Here is a 14,756-nt window from a genome sequence, read left to right as displayed (position 1 = left end):
GCCTGCATGTATGTAAGTGCACCCATGTAGTGCAGTATCCGTGGAGGTCTGCAGAGGGTGTTGGATTCCCCTGGAACTGAAGTTACAGATGACTATTACTTGGCTGGTTTTCAACTCACTGTGCAGCCCAGGCAGGCCTTGAGTACACAGTCCTCCTTCCCTGACCGTCTAAGTAGCTGGGATTGCATGCCCAGCTGTTTTATTCTTTCCTTTCTTTGCTCTTTTTAATGGCATAGTTTGACCTGAATGCCTCTGTATTCACAGCATATACAAAGAGAAGGGGACAAATCTCATTTAACTCTGCTGTAGCTTTCATTTGTGATGTGCTAAATGTTGAATTTATCCTTCAAAGACATAAACTGGACAATGAGAGAGGGTTGTTTCCCTGCGTACTAAATCCTCAATACCAATACCTTTGAGCCTCATAGAAAGTAATTTAAGAAGAAACATGTAAGGAGTGTAAGGGGAGAGGAAGACTTAACCAACTTCTTAAAGCAACCCCAGTAATTTCTGTCTCTATTAAGGATTCTCTTTGGAGTAAGGATACCTTCACTGTAGCATCTGGCTGTCCTGGTAGGGCTGTACAGCTGTATCTTGTATAAAGACATCCAGACTCCAGCCTGGGGTGCTTCTGGTGGGAGTCTGCACCAGTCCAGAAGGACCACCTTCTCCAAAGTTAACCAAGAAGATGGTAGTGAGTGAGGCCAGGCATGGTGGTACATGCCTGTAGTCCCAGCACTCAGAAGGCATAAATGGACAGATCTCTGTGAGTTCAAGGCCAGCCTGGTCAACATAGTAAGTTCCAGGCCAGTCTCCATTACAGGGAGGCCCTGTCTCACAAACATGAAAAAAAAAAAAGAGGACATTATTCCAGTGAGAGGGCAAATGCCAGCATTTGCTAAATGTGCTTTACTTTTCTTTAATCATTTGTATCTGCAGGAAACTAGATGTTATTTTTTTTTTTCTTTTGAGAACGTCTTCGGCATTGTAACATTGCTTGACTTTAGAAACTGGTCAGGGTAGCATTTGGAAATACAGATTTTTCCCTGAAGCATTTCAGTATAAGAATATCCACCAGAATAGAAAGAAGAAAACAATGAAATCAGCTTCACATAGGGAGCTTGCTTTTAAAGTGTCACACGCCAGTTTACTTTTCATGATTAAATTCAAGATTTCCATTTCAAATAAATGTTCCTTTTTTTAAGAAGGAGCTAAGACTTTTAAGTAACTTAGTCAAAACCACTTGCTAATGGTTGATTATCATGAGTCTTTGTTCTGGAAAAACTGGCAGGGTAAATCATTATACAACCATCTATTAGAACTATGTATTGACTCATTATTGCTAAGGCAGCCTTATGCCATTTAAATCAATAAGATTCCATTTCTTCACCAGAGAACTATCTTTAAACACACGAGAGAGAGAGAGAGAGAGAGAGAGAGAGAGAGAGAGAGAGAGAGCTGTGCTTTCTATTTATTTCTAAGGTTAAAGAGAAAGAGCTCTTAGGAGAACACTGAACTCAGGCAGTTCAAGAAAGATCATCAACATGACTATGATCCTCCTTTAATTTCCCTCTTTGGCTGTCCTTTCCCACACCTCAGGTACATTATCGTCATCTCTGCCCCACCCAGAGCACACGCCCAGATACTCCCCAGAACTGTGAAATTCTGAAACGGTGCACTGTACCCTGGAACTAGCTTGCCACACACACCTAAAATTCAGTTCAAAAAACAAAAGGCAAAGCTGGGTGTGGTGGCACACACCTTTAGTTCTAGCAGGAAGGCAGAGGCAGGTGGAGCTCTGTGAAATCAAGGCTAGCCTGGTCTACATGGTAAGTTCCAGGCCAGCTGGGACTACAGGAGACCCTGTCTCAAAAATAAACAAAAGTTACCGACCATCTATTTACTGAAAAAAAATAACTGTGGCTAAAAGAATGAGGAAAGAAGGGGAGAAGCTGGAGTTCCGAAGAGATGGAACTGAATCTATGCGCCCCAACTTGGCCTCTGCATGTGCTCTTGCCCTTAGTCGGGGGACTGACATTGGTTCCAAAAACAACTTGGCAGCATCTTTATCTGAAATTCTCTTGTTTAGACCATCCAGTTTTCACAGTGCTTGAAACTGCTATAAAGTTACCCCAGAGAGATTTCAAACTCGATTCCTTTCACCACCTTACAGGTAAAATACATTGAATTTCCCTTGTCGCAAGAAAATTAAGTACTAGAGGATTACTCAAGCTATTTCCTTGCATAGCCTACCTAAAGTCAAGCTATCAAGAGGAGGTCATGCAGACGCTTCAGGGAAGGCAATGTCCTCCTCAAATGTGTTGTGTTGCTCATTTTAACCTGTTTGAAACTTGAGTAAGATGTAAGACTGTCCACCAGAAGAGAAAGGAGGAAACTGAAACCAGATTTGCATATGGAACTAGTTTTCAAAGTCTCACCACTTCACAGTGGTTGAGGGTTAAATGATAAACATCATTTAAAATATGTTTATATTAAGGGAAACATGGCTATATTTCACATTAAACATTTGAATAAAAAACTGTTTGGATATGGTGGCTCACACCTATAATCCTAGCTCTTGAGAGGCTGAGGCAGGACTTGGAATGGACCTTGAGTTTGGGACTATTCTGGGTCACATAGTCAGTTCCAGGCCAGCCAGAGATACAATGTGAACCCTTGTCTCAAAAAATAAAAATTAGAACATGAGAGTTATACATTCTCTTTCTCTGCTTAGAGTACTGGGGTGAAAAAAATTTAGACACAATGATTGGCGAAAGTGAAAGCTGCCCTTCTTCCACATTTCTACCACTGAGCAGAAATCTGTCATGTAAATAAGCCAAAAAGATCGCATGGTGTAACTACATCTATGTGTTCTGCTTCATCTGTGTGGACTTGCTATGCTCACGGTGTGTTTTTTTGCAACATACATTTCAGAGTATTCTATAGACAATAAGGCACAACTTCTATAAAGTCTACAGTCATGGTTCTAGTGTCTAAACCTAAACTATCCTTTGTATAGGATCAGATAATATGTAATATTAAAACAACCACTTAATAAAGGCAACTAGATCCATATATATAAGAAAGATATATATATATCAGATAAGATATATACCAGATATATACATCAGATCATATATATATATATATATATATAACAGAAAGCTGTAGTGGAATTTTAAGAGCATTCTTCATCAGGGTCCCCTAGTTAAGATGGAACACTCCAGTTTCAACTACACCCATGGGATGTTTTGGAAAAGGGTGTAAGGCTTCAAAGTGATGACTCACATGGTCCAATCACAGAGACATATTCTGAAAAACAGTTCCATGATGAAAACTCATTCTAAAACAAATGGGCATTTTCTCACACTGCAGTGAGGTACACAGGTCCAGGAAATAATTTTCATATCTCCTTTTTCCCCATTTATTGCCATCAGCTGCCTTATATATCCTCACCATTCCCAGAAGAATCAGCTCGCACCCAGGCCTGGTCCTTTATACTTTTGGTCCTTCAACATCTCCATACTTTGCCATCATAACATACTCACAAATTTACAAGCAAGATGAATTCTGCTTACAGTGTGGAGAAGAGGAAGAGATGAGACACCCACATCAATAGAAGAGGGGAGAGGAAGCACACACTCTCACAATGATAACCCTGCACTCTGCCCTACTAAACACTGCCCCAGCACCCATATAGCTGTTTATTATTACTGTCGCTGTTGTTATTTACTAGCTGTCTGATCTTGTTAAAGTTACTTTACAGTCACATGCTTCCATTTCGTCTCTGAATAAGAACATTTAGTCCTAATGACAGGGTCAAGGTGAGATTTACATGGTTGATACATGGGAAGTCCTTAGAACAGAGCAAGCTAATTAGTGTGAGCAGTCTCTGGGTTTTATCCATAGGAAAACACCTCAGGCTTGTCCTACTCTGTGAATTTGGAGTGGGTGTTAGGCCAAGTCAGCTAACAGATGCCTCATGGAGCAGATGTCTAACTAATCCACAAACTCCATTCACCCCTCCCTCTTCTTATTCCAAACCCCCACTTCTCCCTCTCCCCAACCCCTCTCCATAGCCACCTCCAAACTTGCCACTTGGCACCTCTTTGGCACTTACCAAGAAACACAACAGTCACATCTCAACAAAGTTAATTTTGCTACAGGTGGTAGCAGCTGTTCACAATATTGCTCTTCATCTTCTAGAAATTTCACAACAATCTATGGTCAGCTAGCAGAGCTCTCTCATGGATTATTCCCTATGAGGGTCATTTACTACTCTATGTTTTTTGTCTGCACCATTTGAGGAGATGTGTTTAGTATACTCTACCTTCTTGAATCAGAAGCTCCCTGGAATACAAATGACTTTCCCCTCTCAAGTTTAGAATTATTTACACTCTTGATAGAATTTATAGTCACAGATTTCCATCTTAAGAAATATTCTTTGATGCATATATGTTTGTTTTTTGTTTTGAGACAGGATCTTCCTGTAGCCCTGGCTAGCCTGGAACTCACTATGTAGACCAAGCTGGACTTGATCTCACAGAGATTCACCTATATCTGTGTCTGGAGTGCTGGGACTAAAGGCATGTGCCACCACGCCCAGCCTCTTTGATTTTTATTAAACAACAACAAAAAAGCCTATCACAATATTAAAGCGATCTTAATCATTGTGTCTACTTATGAAAACTATTTGGGAAAAAAAGTCACTTAAAAAAAGCTCTGCTTTACCCTCTTTCCCTGTCTCAGAATATTTGAGTAAACTAACAAATGTATAAGGATTATGAACAGAGAATTTTGGAGGAAAGGGTTTTATTCGCAATTGCACTTTCAGGTGAGCCTAGAAAAGCTAGCAGGCTGATTGGGTATTCTACTTGGTTCATTAGTAGGCATATCTTTCAGCAACTTGTAGCAAACCAACCTAATTGAGTTATAATGAGTCTGTTCTTCCACTGTGCTCATTTTCTTAAAAAAATAAATCTATGGACGTTCATGAATAGCCTTCTACATTATACAGTTTGGGGCTAAGTACTGAGCCTGCAGAGTCACCTGTGTGGCAAGTGGAAGACCTTGACATAGTACCTCTTTGTTGCATTCAACAGCAAGTGGCACTTAGAATATCTGTCTACTAATACTGTATGCATGGGGTAATTGTTTGGGAACCTAGCAGTGCTTATTTAAAGGGTGGGGACTCAGTATAATTAGATAATTCAAAACTAGCTCAGCTTTGCCATGGGAAATCTCATGCAAAGCACTGTTGGTCTTTAGGTGATTTATCAGGCAATTCTCTATTAGTCCATAATTCTCTCGAATTTTCCTTATGTTTATGGTATATAAGTATCTCTAATGGGGAGTATAAACCTACAAGGGATGGAAGTTCTGTGCACCTGAGTATGCGGAAAAGAGATGGAACATTCAACAAAAACAACAGTCTTTGTCTCCAAAGTTCCAGGTTGAAGGGTTTCTGCCATCAGCAGCAGCAGCAGCTGCTCACTGCTCCCTGTAACTTGTATTTCCCCTAAATCTACATCATTAAGATACAGTGTGTTATGGACTGAGAAGAAAGTTTGGGAGGAAAAAAATTCAAAGATTCAGTTCATGATTTAGAGAAGTTTGTAATCTGTCACTCTCACTGTTCGTCAGACTAAGCCTCTCAATCTCTATATGCATTGTTGTTTTGAATTAGCTGTGCAGTTGGTAATTTAACATTGTCAATTACAACTTTACATTTTCTATCTGTCCCAGAATAGCTGGGTTTAAAAGAACTGATGTAAATAATCATCCAGATTACATTGATGATAAGAAATATATACGTTACATATTGAAAGGCAGATGATAAAAATTCATTGCCGAGAACCAGTTAGCCAGAGGAAATGGTAAAGCACTCCTTCTGCCTGCTACTCTGCAGCTTGGCCTAATATTTACAGGTACCAATGAAGAATTAACCTATGACCGATGACGGGGAAAAACTTGAGTAGGTGGTAATCAGGGGAAAGCTAAGTAAGGACTGCTACCTCCACTCCCTGAATGGAAGAGGACCCAGGGAAGAGGATGTTTTCAGATAAATAAAGGATGAAGCTTCACACACGTACACTGGGTGTCTGAACCTACCAGGAATCTGAGTCAGCCTCTCTCTGTTGCTATAGCTTGATGGATACTGTTTGAAGCCTGTGCTCACTGAGGAAGATGTATGCAATAGATTTTTAGAGTTTGTTAATACTTATTCCAAAAAATGTAATTGAGATGAGGGGAAGAAGATGGAGGAGGAGGGCCAACTAAAACCTAATAGGTATGAAAATTACATAAGGAAATTTGCTATTTTACACAAAAGAAAAACAAATGAAAAGTTGGGACCAGGAGGATGACCTCTTTGCAAGCATTCTAAAATATATAGTTTACCTCTGACAAACTGTTTTTTAACACAAACCCAAATATGTAATGTAATACAATTGTGTTATGTGAAAACTACTTATAGGGCTTATAAGAATGAATACCTTGTGAGCCACAGTGATGGCTGGCAGCATAACACAGGATTACAGTTGTAGGATGAACATAAAAATGCAATTGAAAGCTGGAGAGATGGCTCAGTGGTTAAGAGACTGGCTACAATTGCAGAGGACCCAGGTTTGGTTCCCAGCACCCACATGGTGGCTAACAACCATCCTTAACTCCAGTTCCAGGAGATCCAACATTCTCTTCTGACCTCCTCAAGCACTGCATGACACAGGTACACTTACGAACATGCAGGCAATACACTCATACACATACAATAAAAACAGTAAATAAAAAAATTTTAAATGTAATTGACTATTTAAATAAGAGCAAGGCCCTTGAAAGTGAGAAAAGCTACTTGGTTTTATTAATGTTCTTACCCATTGAAAGCATTTTTAAGTTTTCTCCCTGGAGATACACACATAGACACACATATACACACACATACACACATATATACACACACATACACACACACACACACACACACACACACACACACATACACACATACACAAACTACAAACTACACACAAGATTTGAATACCTGGTTTATTAGGGGATGTTCATAATGAAAATTGCAATTGCCTATGCTGTGACTTACAAAACAATAATCTGATATATAAAATGAACTTGTTTCATTATGTAAGCATATATTGTAAAAAAATAATAACCCATCCAATATATATTCAAGGAAACACATCCCTGAATTCTCCTGTTGCATGTCTTAGATCAGACATTTTAAGTCTGCTTACCAAGGAAGACCAGGTTTTTTTTTTAATTATTATTATATTTAGGTTTCTGATACCTTTAAAAATCTATCAGAATTATGTCTATCGTTAGAGCCCAGTTAAGACTGAGGTGAAGAATTTAAGACATTTCTTCTTCTTGGGCTGTTTAAAGGGCACTTCTGTGACAGTGACAGCCCTAATGCCTTATTACATGACATCATCACATCCAGCAGTCGGGATGAATTAGACCCAGCCCATCTTCCCATTCAGTCTACACTGGTCCTGAACATAGAGACGCAAAACTGCACAGATTTGTTAATATAACATCTTCCCACACCCTGACCCTCTAAACTGTGTTAAAAGAGGAAATTTATCTTAGCATTTCACCAGGGTCAGAGGCCTTATACTGTAACTTGCTTTGGCTATGTGAAAATACTTTCCTACATGTTATAGCAAGCCAATATAAAGCCTAGCAAAGCAGCAATTGTTAAGATTACTAACTAGAAATTCTCACAAATGATTTAGGAAACATTTTGCTTCTTCAAGTAGCTGAAAATTTGAAAAAGTTTTTTTGTTGTCGTTGTTTTGCACTAATTTCAGAATATTTGGCCACTAGCAGCTTTTACCAATAGCGTCCCTTCTCCTTATCCCTTAGAAGAAACAATCCACTTGATCTGGAAAAAACACAGGCTTGATCAGATTACTGAAGCTCAGAAGCCATCTCATTTCTAGCTTATTAAGGTTCATGCTCATATTCTTTTATAAATGCTATAGATTTTGTATAAGGAAATAGCATATAATAACTAGAAAACAAACAAGTTTCATTTAACTGCACAAAACATACACAGGATATGAAAACTATAACACTATTTATGAAGTATTTTCTTTAGCATTTATTTCAACATTTCTGGTGAAACGAACATTGCCGAAACATAAATTCCTTGAGGCTTGGAGAACAGTTTGCCAGGATCCATCTTGTAACCGAGCTTCTCAGTGTCTCCCTTCCACATTAGGCAGATGTGTAGAAGTACCTGGGCTTGGCATTGCCTAGCAGGTCATCTTCATAGTTGGGGAGACAGCAGAAGAAGAAAGCACAGCCAATCAGGATGATCGTTGCCGCCCACCCGAAGCCATAGGCCCAGTTATAGATGTAAGTGACACTAGGGTTGGCATGAAGGCTGAAGGTCTGTGTATACTTCACAGGATAGATTACCAGGGAGATGATCTGGAATACAGCTAAAGGAAAGGAAACAATAAGCCCAGAATATGAATGCATGAATGAAGGAATACATGAATGAATGCACAGCAATACCTTCATTCACAAAGTTTCTGCCTTTAATAAGAGTGGATCCCTCTAAAAAGATGCATCTAGCTAACCATGAGCCAAACTGGGTGAGTGGCTATTGTGCGTAAGAGATCCTGGGAATTGAGTAGTGTCATGCACATACACTGATGAGGGGACACAGAAAGCAGGTAGATTTGTGAGTCTCTAACTTTGACCTAAAATGAAAAGTACAACATTGTGTTGTACAACAGAGAGCAGGATACTAAAGAATCAACATTTTAGGCTTTATATTTTCTGTACCAAATTTAATTAACACATTCAGCAACAGCAAAAAATGTATACACACATACATGTACACTTGTGCTCAGTGCTATAGTCACTAATACACTACTGGAAGGTTCATCCAAAAGGTGAATGACAGAAGAATCAATGAACCAGTGGTGGAGGTGATGCATGTGGAAAATCACCAGGGAGACCCATAGAGAGGGTAAGCTTCTGAAGAGCACAGGGAGTGGAGGGGCAAGGGGAAGGGCATCCAGGTAGAAAAAAGAGAAAAAACAAAGAAGATATGCACAGTAGTTTGGGGAAGCACAGGGAAGAAGGTAGAAAGGATGTGTATGTCAAGATTCGTAAACTCTTTGGTGTAAGAGTCACACAGTGATAATTGTGATTAATTATCTTTAAGCAAATTTAAAATAACTTCATTAGGTCTACTTCTGGAGTCTTTTCAAGGACCATGAATTAATCTATATAGTAATACAGAAGCTGTGTTCTGCATTTTTTTTAATTTAGCACCTGCTGTATACACTGCTATGTTACAGGCTATGAACAGATTTTTCTTTGATAGCATTAAGACATTACTTTTCATAGGGAGGGACCCACAGGCTGTGGCCCAGAGATGTACCAGGCAATGTCTAGTCTTCACCACTGTCTTGTTTTTTTTTCTACTAGTTCCACATATAAACACTAAAGTAGTTTCCTATTTTGTCTGTCTATCTTTCTTTCTTTCTCTCTTTCTTTCTCTCTCTCTCTTTCTTCCTTCCTTCCTTTCTTGTGGTTTTCCATTCCCCCCTCCCTCCCTCCTTCTTCCCTCTCTCTTTCTCTCTCTCCTGCTAGAAAGCCTGCACATGTTTCTATATCTTGATTTGCTGCTTCCTTTCTCAACTGAATGAAATGTTCCTCCTCTCTAGCCATTCCTGAAGGGCAATCTTGAGGCAGGTCTTAAAACAGTGTGTATATTTTAAGCAGCAAATGTACTTGTTCAGTATTCCCTTTGCTGCACACAGCACATAAGACACAAAGCAATCCTTCTCTATGTTGACCACCAGCTTTCCTAGCAGTAAATGTTAAATATTGTTTATCATTGCTTTGAACGACTTTTACAAATTTAAATTACACCAGTGTTTATTTTTCCTGATTTAATCTAGTGTGTCTGAGTTGGGGGGGGTGCATGTTTGTGTGTAAAATTAAAAAGAACTGTTGCTATAACATACATCTTAAAAACCAAATAGACCTTGGTCAATATTATTGCCACTAAAAAAATGTACCCTAGAACTTAGTTCTATACAGTTTCAGCCCTGCTTTCCTGTCAGTTTGGACAGTTATTGCTAGATCTAGTTTAATTCTAAGAGGGAACACAGAGTTTTATTATGATATTTTTCAGTATGGTAAAATACAAACAGCACAATATTTATAAATTTAACATTTATATTTACTACCACTGTCTATATCTAAGACCTCCCCATCTACACACACTTTCTATCCATTAAATAAATGAACTTCCTTAGCCAGGCATGATGGTAACACACATCTGTAGATCTTTAACCCTAGCACTCAGGAGGCTGAGCCAGCAAGATTGGGACTTCAAGGCCAGTCGGGCCTTCACGGCAAGAGCCTGTCTCAAAAAGAAAGAAAGGGCTGGGAGGAGGAAAGAAAAACAGGAGAGGAGAGATGGGAAAGAAGAGGGAGGAGAGAGAGGGAGGGAGGAGAGGGCATGAGAAGGGCCGGGAAGGGTGAAAGAATTCCTATCTCCCAGCCGCCAGCTCCTGCTAACTTCTATTCTGCTTTCTATAAATTTGAATTTTCTAGGTACTTCATATAAATAGGATCATATATTTGTCCTTTGTGTGTCTAGCGTATTTAACTTGGCATAATGTCTTCAGGGACCTTTGGGCTAGTATGAATAATGCTGCTGTGCATAAAAGTTACAAATTCACATTCAGGGTCCTACCTTTAATTCTTTTGGAAATATACTTAAGAGTAGGCTTACTGGATCAAACAATTTACTAGTATTCAACTCATTAGTGTCCCAATGTACTATTCCTAAAGGCAATTTAAGCAGGCACCATCTTGTCTTCTAAGACATACAAGGGCATGATGAATCAAACATGTTTCTGGGATAAGTTCTATAAATTTGCAGTATGAAAAGTCAAACAGAAGGTAAAGTGGGATTTGACAAGTTCTTCATATCTTTCATGATTCTGAATCATTTCTGATTTTAAAATAATATTCAAATGGTGACCCTTTTCCAAGAATATATAAGAGAGCACAACTGCTGTGGGTTTTCCATGGAGATACATAAAGATGGCATGGAACATTCTATTGACACCCAGTGAAGGTATGAGTGAAGAACTGATGCTATCCAGTCTTACCAGCCAGAGCCAGGAGGCCTCCAATCACTCGAAGGAAAACAAGCATCTGGGGTCCGCATAGGGCAAAGAAGGAGAGGATGAAACAGATGACCAGGATGATGAAGCCGCAGAAGAGCATGGCAGCGGCCGCTCTCCCCCATGCTGCAAGACAGAAACAGGAATTCATCAGACAGGCATTCAAAGTCAAAGGCTGCCTGCCTGTCAGATATACATATGCACACCGGGGAGGGAGAGGCAGGTGGATCTCTGTGGCACTGAGACCAATCTGGTCTACAGTGCAAGTTGCAGGCCATTGGGGCTACAGAGACTCTGTCTCAAAACACCAAATGAATGAATGAATGAATGACATAAATGTATGGCTTTATTTTTTTCTACAAAGTCTGGAGGAGAGGAGTAGGCTTTTTGTTTTGTTTTGTGAGGATTTTGGAGAATATTGAAGTATCTCCTCAATTCAAGGGGAAAGTTCATACAAAGGATATTAATTAGTATATTGAGACTTTTAGGAATGCTTTCTTCCTCTAAGTATTGGGGCAAAGGCTACATTTCAAAATTTTAAGCTCAGGTTCATTACAATTTCTCATGTAATAAATTTCTCACATAAATAGGTCAATTTCAAATGGTTATCTAGATTTGAATACAACATGACCATGATAAACATTCTTGGTACCAAACAATTCAAGTTACATACTTTTTAGGAAATATTTCAAATATCTTTAAAGGATATATATTTTGGTTTCATGCAAAAATAACCACTGAAAATACTTATTTGCAACTAGACAAAGATGCTAAGTAACAGTAGACACATTTTTATTATGCAAGTTTGGAGAAGCTAACCTTTCTAAATTCTGCCTAAATTCTCACTTCTGATGTATTCGTAATTTATTGCACAAGAGTTCTTAACTATGGACTTTGGTATTAAAAAGAATTCGGTGAGGCAGAAATTGACTTCTAGGTTTGAAAGCCTACCTGGTCACTTCTAGCCCTATGTCACACAAGACAGGCACAAACCATTCCATTCAAAAATCCCTATCCTTCCTTCAACCTGTACTGACTCCTCAAATCTCTTCACATATAACCATGTCTCCAGAGTTGGTAATTAGCATCAGGACAATCACTAAATCCTCACAACTTCTTAAGGCTCACAGTATTCTGGCTTCTAGTTTAGAAATGAGGGACTATACAGAGAGTAAATACTTGGATTTCCAGCCTGTCTGAATTCAAAACATAGCTTTTAAAATAGATATAATTCATAAACCATTAAGTGCATCCACTTAAAGTGTACAATTCCATGATTTTTGTGTTAGTTCTTGTTGAATTATGCTACCATCACCGCAATTCCAGGACATTTTCATCACCCCCACTCCCCAAAACCTCACACCCATGTGCCTTCACTCTCTATTTTGTCCCTTACCAACACCAACTCAAGTTCTGGCAACTACTAATCTGTTTCTCTAAATTTGCCTATTCTGGACATGAATGGAACCTTAAACTGTGTCACCTTTTTTGACCACCTTCTTTCACAAACCTAAGTTCTTAAAAAATGATCCATTTCATAGTAAGAATCATTTCATTCTTTTTCATGACTGGACGTTTTATTGTCTAGATATCACACATTTTCTTTCCTCACTCATTTGTTCCTGGGGGAGCATGTGCTCTCATCTTATCCATTGTCACATTTGGAAAGGAGAATTATGGACACCGCCCCCACACCAGGTTTTATTTTGACTCACTAAAATACAGCAGAGCTGTCAATACTTTCACTACACGCTTGGTCATTTGAATGCTCAAAGGCAAGCACTGGAACAGGCTCACGGAAAAGCAAGGATTTTGGAACCAGCTGAATCTCACCGATAGCCTGCCTCTCACCCCCCATTAGCCACATGCCAGTCTCCTCATCTGTGAACTCTAGCTACAAATATCTGGTTCAGAGTTGTTATGGGGCTCTTGTGTGAAAATCATCAGTTGATAATTCTTCACCTCTTATTGCTTCAAAATGTTTCTCCCCTGTCCCCATAATTTTTCTCCAGGACCTCAGATTTTCATTATATTCCACACTGGCAAGGTTCCGCATTGTCCCAGAGAGGTGGCTCTTTGGTCATCCAGTGCAATTTCCTATCTTCACCTGTCACAGACAAGTGTGGGCTAAGTTCCCATTCATTCCTTTCTCCAGCTCCCTCTTGCCTTCCAGGGCATCCTCAAGGCATGACTGACTGGGATATAACAGATGAGTAAGGAGAAGAAACATTTTTATATGTCTTATAAATACTATGTTTTTCCTCAAATTACCCCTTCTTAGTGGCACTGGTCAGGGGGTGGTGAGATGCTTCTCGGTTGAATCCAGGTTTGATAGTCATGGTTTTTACTACAAGTCTTCTTGTCAGATCAATGAGAGATTTTAGGAATAGGGTAGCACAACAATGTTTTATTTTAAAATAGAAATGAATAAAGTCAAAGTCAGAATATACAATTTAATATCTTTTTTCTCACTTTTGCCTTGTCCTTCAAGGGAAGTTTTAAAAGAGAAGGGACCATGCTTTGGATGGAGAATTATTTAATAAAATCTCAAGGTATAGCCTATAGGCACACGGTCTTATTAAGCAATGGGGCTTCTTAAAATACAGAGTCCTGTGGCTCCTTCCAGACTTACTGAATTAAGGCATTAGAAACTGTATCTAGTGAGCTTCATTTCAGTAGCACTGTGTTCTTTAGATGCATACTAAAGACTAGTTTTTCTTCTAATTTTGTAGTCATACACAGAATAGCTGGTTTCACTGTGACATGTGTATATGTATGTATACATCTATGCATATACATAATTGTGCTTGGCTCATCTTCACCCCCACTGTTCTACCACAGCCTGCCTCCCCTTCCACCTTCTAAAATCTCCCCGGCTTTTGATGTGTGTGTGTGTGTGTGTGTGTGTGTGCAGTTAAATCTCAATTTGAATCTGAAAGAAAAATGTCTTTCTTTTCCCCTGACATCACTCTATTTTTCCCTTGTCTTTTTGTTTAACTTTGTTTTTCCTCTGTCAACATACTAAAACTTGAGAATAAGTAAATCAGATGACTGAACTCTATAAAATGGAGTGCCTATCCCCCAAACCACATAACTTTTAGTATGTGACCCAATGTCAGTCTCTTTCTTAGTTATTCGTTTATTAAGTTTAATAAACCAGCCATTAAGTTTAATAAAACTAATCATTAAATTCAAATAAGCAAAAGCTCATTTTCCTTCTGTGAAATTCATGAGCTAAAAATCGTGCAGCGGAAAGGCATGTGTGCAAAGAACACAAACAACAAAACTGCATTGCGGAGCAGAAGGGCAGATTTTAGTGACCACAAGAAAACTTCCCAACAAGGAACATATTTCAATAGCTGAACTTCTATGAGCACACATTGATGTTTTAAAAGTCTAGCTAAATAAATTATGTGTACTATTGCTGGAAAGGTAGTTAGTGTTAATTTTGCCTTTTCATTTGAGGAAAAATAACACAGATTACTGCTGTTACTTTTTCTGACATTTTAGCTGAAGTATAAGTAAGCACTTAGTTTCAGGTACTTGAAAGGAATTATATAAAGGAAATCATGAAATAATACA

At 38.9% G+C, this 14,756-nt stretch overlaps 1 protein-coding gene across 1 annotated transcript in view; it reads right to left on the bottom strand.

Annotated features, from left to right (window-relative positions):
* Positions 1–7,025: 7,025 nt before the first annotated feature.
* The window catches only part of Perp (p53 apoptosis effector related to PMP22), a 13,441-nt gene continuing 5,710 nt past the window's right edge, over positions 7,026–14,756 (bottom strand). The window contains exons 2-3 of the mRNA XM_008822043.3: positions 11,160–11,300; positions 7,026–8,459 (exon numbers count right to left, since the gene is read on the bottom strand). Of these exons, the coding sequence (XP_008820265.1) occupies positions 8,233–8,459; positions 11,160–11,300 (368 nt within the window). The 3' untranslated portion in view covers positions 7,026–8,232. The remainder of the gene's footprint in view (positions 8,460–11,159; positions 11,301–14,756) is intronic.

Source organism: Nannospalax galili, unplaced genomic scaffold (genome assembly GCF_000622305.1).
Source record: "Nannospalax galili isolate Female #2095 unplaced genomic scaffold, S.galili_v1.0 scaffold186, whole genome shotgun sequence".
Lineage (NCBI taxonomy): Eukaryota > Metazoa > Chordata > Mammalia > Rodentia > Spalacidae > Nannospalax > Nannospalax galili.
Note: the sequence above shows the minus strand (reverse complement) of the source record. Positions and strands in the feature narration are given on the sequence as shown.